General features: G+C 47.6%; 1 protein-coding gene across 1 annotated transcript in view; it reads left to right on the forward strand.

Moving 5' to 3' along the window:
- MORF4L1 (mortality factor 4 like 1) overlaps window positions 1–9,040 on the forward strand; it is a 19,360-nt gene extending 10,320 nt beyond the window's left edge. The window contains exons 7-13 of the mRNA XM_009878567.1: window positions 3,610–3,635; window positions 4,246–4,334; window positions 4,621–4,722; window positions 5,643–5,731; window positions 6,931–7,103; window positions 7,432–7,516; window positions 8,956–9,040. Coding sequence (XP_009876869.1) covers window positions 3,610–3,635; window positions 4,246–4,334; window positions 4,621–4,722; window positions 5,643–5,731; window positions 6,931–7,103; window positions 7,432–7,516; window positions 8,956–9,040 — 649 coding nt within the window. The remainder of the gene's footprint in view (window positions 1–3,609; window positions 3,636–4,245; window positions 4,335–4,620; window positions 4,723–5,642; window positions 5,732–6,930; window positions 7,104–7,431; window positions 7,517–8,955) is intronic.
- Window positions 9,041–12,798: the final 3,758 nt, after the last annotated feature.

Here is a 12,798-nt window from a genome sequence, read left to right on the forward strand (position 1 = left end):
TTTTTTAAATGTCTGCTGCTCTGGTTTTTCTGGCCTTTTTCATCTGTCTTGAGGGAAGATTGATTATCACCTTTTGTCACTGGCGATAGCTCTGCCACGTTTCCCCTCTTCTCCCTGCCTGTTGCCAGCCCGAGAAAGCCCTTGTCTGCCTGGTTACTCCTGGGACAGGAGCTGCTGTGTGCTGCCACCTGTTCTTTGTTTTCCTCACCTCCTCTAGTTCTGGTGTGTGCTTTCGAAGGTCAGGTTGCCTGACAAGGCACAGGAGACACACGTGTATCATCCTGACTTAGTTTTTTGCCCAAAAAGGGCAAATAATGTTTAATTGAATCTTCCTAGGGATAGGGCTAAGTTAGTGACCAAGCTGCTTGAGCAACAGCAGCCCATTTCACACTGGTTTCCAACATCTTTTCACACTTGAATCTTTTGATTTCTTTTTTTTTTTTTAATTACTGTACACCTTGTATTATGAGAGACTTTATGATTTCATGTAGCACAGTTAGAGCTGTTGCTTTGTCAGACTGGTAACCGATCTCCCTTTTTCTGGTATTTACAAATATATTGAACTAAAATGCCTGAGACCAAGTTGTAGGTACCTGTGTTCCCTGTGAACCTCTTCTAGGGAGGTTGTAGCAACCATGTAAGATCCTTCAAAAGGCACGAGAGTTTTGGGAAAGTAAAATACTTCGTCCGTAACATTTTTATTGAGCTGGTCAGGGACTCCTATCTGTTGTGGAACAAGTAAACCTTCCCAAGTCTTGTTTTTCTTGATGTTATTTGTCTCTGTTGAATTCTATTTTTGAAGCGATTTTAATTTCTTATTGACAGTTCTCTAGACATGTGCCAGGAGATGCTTCAGTTTAGAGCTTTGAGCATTAACATTTGTGCAAGGACCCTGATGGCTTCTCGAGGTGGTGGCACCCAAGGTTCTGCGACAGATACTTGGCTCTTTCCTCTGTGAAGGGTGCAGCGCAGTGTTTCAGAACGTCCTCTCCCAGGGCATCCTATTTCCCCTCACCGTTTGATGGTGAATGCAGTCCTGGTTTGGATACTGAGACTGGAAGTTCAGTGTTATGCTCTTGTGGCAGGGGCTGCTTATTTTCCTTCTGAGTCTGTCACTTTTGATATATAGCATCTCGTCGCTGGAGCTGTTCTCTAAGCTATAATACGGTTTGTTTTCTCCTTAGCTTGTTTCTACACGATTTCAAGTGGTTATGTCAGTGGTTCATTTAATGTTGACTAATTGAGTCTTGCTTTTTGATCCCTTAGCACTCAAATATTCTGGTTCTGCTGAAATAAAACCCTGCGATGAGGGCTGGGTTGTGCCCCCAGCAGGTTGCTGGCCTGGCTTTGGGGAGGTCATGTTCTGCCTACAGTGGGGTGCATCCTTTACGTTGGAACTGGGAGATTTTTTCAGCACCTTGAGCCTCTGTTCTGCGTTTAATTAAAACTCTTTCCACAGAAGCTTCCTTGAAACTTCCCTGTCACTTGAGTTTTCGGTGAGGAGTGCCAGTCAATAGAGAAATTACAGAGTGAGGAACAGCAGCTGTGCTGCGCTTGCTGAACAGAAGATGTCAATGCCAGTTTTTATACTGCTTCTCTGTGGCAGTATGGGGCCTGCTGTTTGTACCCTAGGTGTGAAGTGGCCAAAAGGATGTTTTAACTTCTCCCAGATACGGTTCATCTTCTCGTGTCACTTCAGGACTGGCATTCCCTTTGTCTTGGCAGGGAGGCGTTACCTGCCAGCCTGCGGAACACGCACCCTGTGCTCCAGAGTCTGCTTGGTCTGATTCATGGAATCAGGTTGTCCCAGGCTGCAGCTTCTCTCGGCGGGGCTGCCTGCAGCCTGGGTGCGTCCTTCTCCCGGATACCGAGTGCCCGGCGTACCTCAGTTCCCGTGCGCGGTGCAGAGTCTGCTGTTGGAGTGCTGGTGTTTGGTCCCCAACCTCAGCTCTTCCCGTTTGTTCCCTGGCTCAGCTTTGTCTCTGAGGCCGTGCAAACAGGTGGCGGCTTTGCCATGGAACAGGGGCCTGTGACTTGAAGTTTAAGGCATCGGGAAATGTGAGGAATGAGGTGGGAGAGCTCAAGCAACCGCCTGGAGTGGTTTGTGCCAGACTTTGTGCTCCAGTGACAGAGCTGTGGTTTCCTGTCTTAATTGCGGTAGTTCTTTAAGTACTTTATTGCCCATTTAAGACTCTGCTTTTAGACTAATGCTTAACATTATGTTTTTATCTTTGATTTTTTTTTTTTAAAGTTCAGGAAAGAACTCCCTGTTCCTCCTTGTTTGCTCTAGGTTTGGAAGCAAAGACTTTCTCTTCGATACACAAGTCCGTTGTCAGTGACCCAACTTGGCAATTGTTCCTTCTTCCTGGAGAGAGATGCTCTTTATTGTGCCCACGGTTTAAGCCTAATACTTGTTTGACTTTAAAGCTTGAAAAAAGCCTTTCTCTTCCTATCTTCAGACCTTCCTAGTAACCCTGCCTACATCCTGACCCAGATAAACCCAGTTCAAAGCCTGAATACAAGAAGCCCTTGAGATAGGGGGAATTTCCAAGGAAATACTCTTGTACTGGAAAACAGTTTTGTCCACACAATCTGAATTTTTTGAGAGGTTTAACCAGACTCCTGTTAATAGTGAGCAGATTGAAATGTGGCTGGTAGTACTCTTAGTGAAAAGTTTTCTGAAAATGGTTAGTAAATATACAAAGGTTTCGGCTAATAACAGAAATACCTGTTAGGACAGTTGAGTTTTGTCAGGACAGTTTAATTTTGTCAGTGATACTCTTGAACTCTCTGAATATTTACATGTTGTGTGCTCTGTATGTCAGCTGCCTTTAAAATTTTTGGAAGTGTAGCTCCTCATTTGTAATAAAAATAAGGGCTAAGGATAGAGACTTTAGAGAAGCGTGTAAATTAAAAACAGTGAGTGTCAAGAGAAGCAGTTGGAAGAAAACCAATATCAGGGCCTGTGCTGCTCGGTACCGCTCCAGGTGTTGTTAACAAGTGGCAGGTGCAGTTGTGATCTCCCCTGGGAGCGGATGGTGGGATTTCAGGTGCTCCCTGCAGCTCCGTGCCTGTCGTTTGATAGTGCTGTTTAAGCTTCCCCCCACTGCTGTCGAGGTAAAACTGCACGGCCTTTGCTTTCTTCCTGCCCCCCAAAAAAACTTTACCAGAAGCTTCTTCAGAGATTTGTGTGATAATTCCCAGCACTTCAGTTTCCTTGTTCCATGTTCTGTCTCTAAGCAATCCCTGAAATAGAGACATAAAATGCCGGCAAAGCCAGGGCAGGTTTTCAAGAGCACTTGGAGGGTGTGAAGCATCTGTACGTGTTACTTGCATGTCAGTCAGCGCTGTTTTAAAGTATTCCTGTGTTCTTGGGATGCCTTGGGGGGTTTATAGGTGGAACTTAGTGATTCTTCCCACCAGATTGTGAATTCTAACCTGTTACATGAAAAGTCTTGGTAGTGTCATGTGCTCTTATCAAAATATTCCGTAGGCCACAAGTATTCACTCGTTGTTCTGAACATAGTGGACAAGTTTTCCGGTGTTCTGCTTTGGATTTTTGAAGTACAGCTGTCTTTATGTCTGCAATAATTTGTGTTCTTCTTGCAGGAAAACAAAAAAGAACAAACAGAAAAGTAAGTATGTCTTTATTTTGTGTATGAGTGGATGTCCTTAGTGAAGGATTCTGAGCTGGAGTAAGACAAATCTGCCTCAACTAAGTTTACTTACTATCACCTCGTGGCGGCCCTGTTGGACTTGGGATGTCTCTTCCTCTCAGTCAGGAGGAATGCGTGGTTTTCTGTTTTCTACACAAACTACTCCTTTCCATCAAGATTTTGATCTCTTTCAAATTAAATGCAAGGCAATATCTTCATGGATCTGTCGAAATAATTTCATAAGGCAAGCTCATGTTTTCTTACTGAGATGGAGATGTGGCGTATCTGCAAAGCTGAGCTGCTCGTTCCAAAAATTCTGCCAAAGAAGGTTACAGATACTCATCTGTGGTTTGGTTTTAGAAACTTCCATCTTCAGATGAGCCTAAATACAGCAGTTTAAACCGTCACGAGTATGTGGAACTTACAGAATACGAGTCATATTTGAAACAAATAAAAAAAAGAAAGGTGGAGAAGTGACCTGCGAGAAGTCAGAGTCTTACTTTTAAATCCTTCTTCTAAATCTTTCTTTACTGGTGTATTTATTGCTGACTGACCAGATTTCTTAAGCAGCATAATGTCTTCTGAACAGCTCCAGGAATTGGAGAAGGGAGCAGTACCAGTGAGACTCCGCAGCCTCCGAGGAAGAAGAGGGCTCGAGTAGATCCGACGGTTGAAAGTGTACGTGTTCCTGATGCTCTCACAGGATTTTTGATAGAAAACGGGATTCGCAGAAGGAAGGTTGCTTTGTCCTGCAGTGTGAAGTGTCACAACTTGCAAAACTGAGGTTCCCGAGTGCTCTGGAGAAATCTAAGCTATTTCCTTGTTCCCTGGGTAACCTACGGGGTTTGCTGTAGGCGTTCCTCAGTCTGGTGGTGGTTTTCAGTTGGGAAAGCGAGGAATATGGGTGACTCTTAGCTTTTGGATGGTTGTCTGAAGGGAGTTAGTCTAGTTTTGTGTTTTTCAGGAAGAAACATTTATGAACAGAGTTGAAGTAAAGGTGAAAATCCCAGAAGAGCTGAAACCGTGGCTGGTAGACGACTGGGACTTGATCACCAGGCAGAAGCAGGTAATCTGTCAGGAGCGCAGTCTGGCCACGTGTGGGTGAGGATGCTAAAACTAGATGCTCGTATCCTTTTCAAGAGCAGTGTGGTGAAACCTCATGGGGAGTTTGACAGCAGCCTCAGGCTCACTTGGCAGTTCTCGTTCTGGCTGGATTTTAACCAGAGGTGCCCTGTGCCGGACCGTGGCTCGGCAGCTTTGCGTCTAAACTCGTACTTTAGACTTGATCTAATCAAGCATAAGCTAGGAAGGTGAATTGTTTTAAAAACTTACTTAGGCTTTAAGTGTGGCGTTAGCTCTATGCATGCTTGGCCTGCTGGTGTGTTCTGAAGGGTTTAGTTAGTTGGTAGAGAGCTGGCCTGCAGGAACATCACGTGTGCTGCCTGTTCTACCTCAGCTCCTTCCTGCCTTGTTTATGAGTCCCTCACTGCCAAGTTCCACAAGTATCTTAAGCTGTTCTGCAGCCCTGACAGAAAGCTGTCACTAGGGTAACAAGTCTGTGCTCCTGCCAGGCTGGATCCACATAAAGCTTCCTAATACACTAAATTAAACTTGGAAACTAATTTAAATTTTAAGTGTCAAACACTTCCATGAACTTAAAACGTATTAATGAATTGGGACCTGTTTCGTTGCCCTGTAGGAGCACTGTGGGCGCTTTGCTTGCAGCCTTTGACTCCTGGGCTGACTTCAGCAGCTCATCATCAGGGTGCTGCTGAGCAGCACAAGTGTTAAATGGAAAAATATAGTTGCTCTTGCAGTTGGTTTTCTTTGGTGTGCACGGCTAAAGCTGTTGGGTGTTCCTTTAGTAACACTCTTTAACTGGTAATCTTAGTCTGGAAATGCCTTTATGTACATTGAATTCAATTTAGCAGGCATACATAAAAGCATAAATTAGACAGTTTGTATTTGGTTTTGCTTCTTGTGTAGCTCTTCTACCTTCCTGCCAAGAAGAATGTTGACTCCATTTTAGAGGATTATGCAAACTACAAAAAATCCCGAGGAAATACTGATAACAAGTGAGTAGTGGTCAGTTCAGACCTCGAATCCTTCTTCTGCCATTGTTGCTGGACTTGTATTTTGTGGGAAATTTAGTAAGGTGGTTAAACTTGTCCCAGCCCCAAGTCCGGCTTCGTGTTCTAAGACCAAGGTGAGAAGTTCAGAAATCACTGAGGAGGTGATTGAAATGCAGTGCTGCCCTCGGGGGTCACCTCTGCTTGCCCCGCTCTCCCTCAGCCTTTCCCTAAAGGAGCCGGTATGAGCCGAGGGAACAGTTCTCCAGCCCTTTGCTCGTGCTTGGGCTTCCTACGTTGGGTGAATAAATCCAGTGGCACAGGCTGAGCAAACTGTCGGAAAACCCCCGTGTAGCCGATGAGCAAAGCATTCCTGTCGCGGCGGCAGAGGGGTGATGGGGCAGGGACGCAGATGATGACTTTTAAGAGAATCAGATGGGCAAACTAATTACTCGGAGGTGATAGCTTTGAAGATTCTTAATTACCCCAGCAGTCTAGCCCTGAGAACAAACGAGGTGTGTTTATCCTTGAATGAAGCTTTCCTGTTTTAAATGGAGAGAGACTAGAAATGTGAAGTTATTTTCTTCCACTCCAGAGGAAGCCTGTTATCAACTTGTCAGGGTGTTTTAACATTCCTGCAGGTAATTGTCCTAATGTCTGTTCTAAACTTGCTTGCCGGGTGGAGCGAGGGTTGCGCTGCTCGGATGTGCAGTGTCACTGCTAATCCCCGTACAGTTACTCTTCGATTAGTTGTGAAGGCGGAGGCCTGCAGGAATCTGGTTAGAAAGGGTCGGTCACCCGAAATGCCACGTGGCTCTCCCTTGCCTTAAGCTGGAGTTCAGTCTGGTGACTTTTAAGTCGTTCTGTGCTTTTGAACTGGGGTGAGTTGGGATTAACTTGGGCTGAAAACAGAAGAGCTGGGAAATATTTACTGTTACGCTAGCTCGCTGAGTAGGTGGCTGAAAGCAAGGCTTTTCTCAGTTTACCCCAATTCTCACAGAGTTCAGAGCAGTTCCTTTTCAAAGGAGGGCTTGAAATGCATCGCTCCCCGTGGCTGTATGGGTTAAGGTCTCCAGGCAAATTGCCTTGAAAAATCTGAAGGTTTGTAAAAGATCTTTAAGGTTTTGATGGACTCGCTGCGACAACTCTCTTCTTGTGTCCATCGCGTCGCTGGAGCGAGACTTGCAATGTTTTCTCGTTACCAGGGAGTACGCAGTCAATGAGGTCGTGGCTGGAATTAAAGAATACTTCAATGTCATGCTGGGAACTCAGCTACTGTACAAGTTTGAGAGGCCCCAATATGCTGAGATTTTAGCAGATCACCCGGATGCTCCCATGTCTCAAGTGTACGGTGCCCCACACCTGCTGAGGTTATTTGGTGAGTAGGACCTCTGGAGAGGGGGGAGGAGCAGCTACAAGTGTTCAAACTCTTCCTTGTCCTGGCTTGAGTCTCCATGGGTGTGAACCGCAGAAGTCTGACAAGCGGCTGTGAAATGTTCTTTCATTTTTACTTGCTCCCTGTATCTAAAATGTTCAGAGTCATTTGGGCATTTGGAATGGAAATGGATTTCCAGCAGTCTAGTGAACTGTATGTGTGGGGATTGGTTCCTGGGCTCATTTTACACGCTAGCTCTAAGGTTCTAGACTGTACTTAAATACTCACGAAAGCTGTTTGTAGCTAACAAGTGCCGTTTCTTTCGTAACAGTGCGCATTGGAGCTATGCTTGCTTACACTCCTCTGGATGAGAAGAGCCTGGCTTTGCTGCTGAACTATTTGCATGACTTCTTGAAGTAAGTACTTAGAAGTCTTTCAGCAAGGAAGTTCAGTAAGCAGAGGTGATCTGTAGTGTGATCTGCCTCCAGTGAACAATTGTCACTTTACATACACATATAAATATTCAGAATAAAGGCTTCAACATTTATTTGTAGTTGCTATAAAAAGCGGATGACAGTTACAGTGAACTATTAAATTACACAACAGTTGCTCAACAACAATTGAGCAAATGTTAAAAGCTGATGAACCTTAGTAATGCTACTTCTGGGACAAACTGTCGTCTTAGTTTTAGTGCCCTGCGGTACCCTGTGGCGCTGTAGACATTAACATTTGGGATAAAAACGTCTTCAAAGAATAATACAAGACTTTGATTTTAATGTGAAAAATTTCTGGGGGAAAAAAAAAAGGCATTTGATTTTAGACAGGTGACAAAATGCTACCTCACTGCTGTAAGCAACTGAGTCACTCGCTTCTTAGTTCACCTGTAAATGTTTCCTGAATGTGAGATTCGAAAACGGGATGAAATTTTGGTTCAGCGTCTGAGGTGTCACACCTGTGTCCCCCCACATGTACGTGTCTGCTTGGTCAGCTTTCACTGAAGTAGTAAACTTTGCCTTGTGATTATGTCACGGAGAGAAGAACTGTTCTGTCTACAAGGCTTTGGAGATCTACTGGTAGTATTTGGAAATACTGATTTGTAAGTGATTCGGATAACAAAGCGTAAAGCTGCTCTGCCAGTAAATTCCAGTTGTTACCTCTGTGTGCCTGGCTGCGCTTTGGAAGCAGATCCCGGCGGGCTCTGCAGCAGAGCTGGCGATGGATCAGCCCCGTTGCCAGGGTGAATAGTCCTGGAGTCCTGAGTTAGCTCACAGGCTTTTGGGTCAGTCTGAAGTAAACGCAAGAGCTTTGGGCTGTGAAGGGAGAAAGGAGAAGCAAATGCCCAGAAATCCCCGGATCAGTGAACGGTGACGGCCTGCAGTGCTTGTCTTCTGCTCTCGGGCTTTGTTGCCCGCTGCCCGCTTTGCTCTGGCCGTCATCCCTCTGGCCAGGTAAGTCCTGCGTTTGTGCAGACAGAACCTCGCCGTGTCCCACTCCCCGTCCTTACCCCTTCGAGTACGATCAGTAGTAAATTGGTTCTTGGTAGAGCAGCTGAACGAACTTCAAATGTCAACTGCTTCATCCTGTTAATATTGACCTCCTTGTGCTCATGTGCTCACCTGGAGCCAGAGTTGCTAGCACAACCTGTCTGGAACTTATTTATTTATCTATCTGGTTTTTCTCATGAGCTGTCAAATCTCAAATTGCTTTATACAGCTGCTCTTCCAGTTGATACACATTGGTTTCCTGCTCTTGAAATCCTGTTTTATGGCCTCAGCAAATGTGTAACGATTTAATCGCGTGAACAGCAGAGCCTTTGGGCAAGAAGGCCGTTTAATCATTCCATGATTTTCTGCAGGTATTTAGCAAAGAATTCCTCCGCCCTGTTCAGTGCCAGCGACTATGAAGTAGCCCCTCCCGAGTATCATCGGAAAGCGGTATAACCCCGTGCTGCTCGGATCCCGGTAACGCTGCCCACTTCTCCGTCTTCTTCACCTTCCTCTCGCACGTGTCTCTCTTGCACAGATTCTGTAAACACCGAGTGAATAAAGGTGTGTTTTAAAAAAGGAACTGGCAGCTCTGACTTGGGAAGATTTCTTGTCTCGCGGTGGAAGCTTGGAGTTTCACGGGAACTCTCTTTGTTGGTGTTTCTGGCTTGCTACAGTTGTTTGCATCGATGGAATGTAAAAAGAATGCATTGTGGTATTTCATTGTCTGAACTCCTCCGTGCTCGTGGGCCTGGTGTGACATTAAGATTTGCTTCACTAACCTGCTTCACCGCAGACTCGGACCCGTGCGGGTTGTGATCACGTAGTGCTGGTGCTATTGACTAGTCTGGCTTTCAATCCCGTTGACTTTTTTGGTGTTGAAAGCAAAATGTTTGGTCCATAAATGTGTGCTTTTATTTAGATGGTTGAAGGACTGTGACTTTTTTTTATATTCTCACAATAGGGAGGTGCATTACTGTATCGTAGTGTCTTGGAAATGTTGATCTTTCACAGAGCTGTTTTACAGATCTTCAAATAAACTTTTTTTTAATTTCACATCTGGTTTCTAATATTTGTATTTGCATCAGTCACGACCTTATGACAGTGTCAAGTATGATCTCAGTGTATTGAGTGTAGTATAAAGTTCTGCAAAGTTAACTTGGAGCTGTTGTGTTTCTTTTTAATTATAAGGACTGGTTAGTTAAAGCCCACGGGTCCACCTCCGGTGGGGGAAGTGGTTCCTCTTTCTCTCTGATATTTTTCATACTCTGTAAGTCGTGATCATGCAGTTTCACTGCATTTGTTGCAGGATTCCTAAAAGGCCTGTTCCTCAAAGCCTGGATGCTGAGAGCACACTTCGCCTGGCTTCTGTCGGTCACTTGCCTATTCTAATTCAGTTCTATATGCGTGGTAGCATCTGAAGTGCTAAACCGGAGGTTGCTGGGAATGGCCCCGCTCTGGTTTCCGGTTTTAGCAGCTTGCTGGAAGCTGTTGTAACTCCTCCTGCTCCTCATTCTTGTCTCGATACCATTGCGAGAGCCTTGGGCAAAAGCCGAAGTAGGTGGTCAAGAACCAGGTGTGAGAGAAATGTGAGCTCCTGCTGCCAGGAGGAGGGTCTGACACTGCGAGGCGCCTTGTGTGTCTTGTTTTCGTGGGCAGATTGATGCTGCGCTTGGCTTTGACCTCTTGGTATCAGGCACGTAAAACTTACCTCTCTTCTTGATGTTGCAAGTTCCCTGCCAGCTCACAGCTTTTCCTGGGAAGGTCGCTGCTGGAGCTGGCTCTGAGCTGCACACTGCGCGGCTGACGCTGTTGTGTAACTCTCCTGTCTAGCGCTTGTTTCTTTTCCTTGCTTCCCTGAGTATTTCCCAAGCAGCTCGTCTGCACTCGGGCATCGTGAAGTCACAAACTCGCTATTCTGGCCCTCACGTAAATTCTGTCTGGGAGCCGCCTCCCGTTTAGGTCGTCTGTCCGGGTCTCTCTCTGCCCTTAGGCCTGTTCAGAAACTCTTCGGTAAAGCTCCTTGTGGCCAATTTTATTATAAACTCCCTCCTGTTTGTAAATTGTGTGCCTACACACTTCAGTACTTGGCAGCTACTTCCCCAGCCCAGCTTCTCGCCTTGATTCTGTGTCTGTGGGACAGGATCTAGAGCTCCCCTTGAAGTGGTTTCAGCTGTGGACACCAAAGTGTTCAGCTCCCTCTGGGGTGCATCCTGCACCCCTCTGGCCGGGAGAGCAGCGCTGTGGGGAGGGATGAGTGAGATTTTTTGGCCGCATCTGTTAAAAGCAGTGTCAAATGACTTGGCTACAGTTTATAGGCAGAATACCAGGTTTGCATCGCAGATGTTACTGCAGGAAACCCCGGGATCTGGAAAGTGCTCTGCCCGAGGGGAACGTGCCCTTCCCAGAGGAGATTTTTGGCCGCATCTGTTAAAAGCAGTGTTGAGTGACTTGGCTACAGTCCAAGGAGGTGCTGTTTATAGGCAGAATACCAGGTTTGCATCACAGATGTTACTGCAGGAAACCCCGGGATCTGGAAAGTGCTCTGCCCGAGGGGAACGTGCCCTTCCCAGAGCAGCTACTTGTGTGTAAAGATGGGAACGGGCTACCTGGGGCCCAGGGAAGCTGTAAGCAGGGTCAAATTCTTGGTGGCTGCCTCCTGGGGTGGGTGCCTGGCCAAGAGTCGGGCTGGGTTCTGTCCCACCCTCTTCCGCCTGCCCTTCTGTACCGAAGCACAAAAGCTCACGAGGCTGATTCTGTTCTGGATAGGGTGGTGCTGGCTGAGGGCTGGTCGACTGGAGCACAGACGATAAGGAGCTGTTCAAAGGAGCACAGGGGTCTCTTGTCCCACAGAAAAGAACAATACTGGGCAATGATGTGAGTGAAGTTGCCATGGAAACAGAGGCAGGGCTGGGAAACAGCTGCAGGGTTTCTGAGGTGGGTTCTTCCCGAGGAATCTCCGCAGAAAGTATCAGAGGGGACTGTGGGTCCCCTCGCCCGGCTCCGGGCAGTGGGAGGAGAAGCCCTGGAGCTGCGTGGGAAGCACAGGTGGGTCCCCTGGCCTGTTGCAATCCCTGTGCGCTGCTCTCGGGATTTGATGAGCAGCTTCATGAGGCTCATTAGCTGCTGCTCTTTATTTATCGTGGCCCTTGCCCAGACAAAGAGCCAAGACTGTCTTCTTAGACCAAACAATGGGTTTATTCTTTGCCAAACTGCCCCAGAGTGAAACCAACCTTCTGCTGTCGGCACACTCGTGCTTGTAGAACAGCTTTTCTTCCTGAGACTTGCGCGGATCTTCTGGTGGTTCCTGGGGCAGCTCCCTGAGGGCCTGCTGGCAGCAGGACAGCAGGTGTGAGCCTGGGAGAGGGAGCTGGGTCACAGGAGTTTCCCCCACACATGGAGGGAACCTGCTGCACTTTCCTCTTCTGCTGCTTCTGTGCTGAACTCATGAGAAATTACCTGCTCTTTTTTGCCTAGCACGCGGAGTCGCTGTGCGGGGCAGCAGGGTGGGCTGAGGCTTTAGGAGCCCTGGCCCATGGCCCCAGCCCAAACCGGGGGCCCTGGAAGGGACAATTCTGGAAGCGGGGCACCGTGAGCCCCGTGCCGAGCGCATGAGGAGGAGCCCCAGCCCTCCCTCCTGGCACACAGAACAGAGGGACTGAGCCTGGGGGAGCTTCACCGAGTTCCCTCCTGCAGAAAGTGCTTTTACACATAGAAAATGAGCCCATTTAAAGGTTGTTGATGAGTGGTGATTATGAACTCTGCCTCTCGGGGTGACCCCAGCTCTGTGGTGGGAAGGCGGTGCCACGCACCGGGTGGCGTTTCGGCCCCGTATCCTGCCCTCTGCATTGTTTTGCTTTTTTCCGTCCTTTGCTCCGATCTGAGGGTGATTTCCTGCGCCGTGGGGTGCGGAGGGCTGGGTGCATCCTCGCCTCGTTTTCCTGCTGCCATTTAGAGCCCGCCCGGCACAGCAGCGTGCGTCTCAGGCGAGATCCTGATGCTCCTCCATCCTCGCGGTGAGTCCCGCTCTGTGAGCTCCGCTGTTGGTCCGAGGAGAGGAGGAGGCAGCCGAGTGCTCCCCACGCTCAGCCATGGCATCCTCACAGGTGAGCGCTTCCCTGCTGTCCTCTCTGGCCGTGCCCTGTGCTTTGGGATGTGCTGGGGCAGCTCATGCCCTCCCCTGGGGGTACTGTGCCAGCAGGCGGGGGTTCGGC

The sequence above is a fragment of the Apaloderma vittatum genome, unplaced genomic scaffold (genome assembly GCF_000703405.1).
Source record: "Apaloderma vittatum isolate BGI_N311 unplaced genomic scaffold, ASM70340v1 scaffold26770, whole genome shotgun sequence".
NCBI classification, from domain to species: Eukaryota; Metazoa; Chordata; class Aves; order Trogoniformes; family Trogonidae; genus Apaloderma; species Apaloderma vittatum.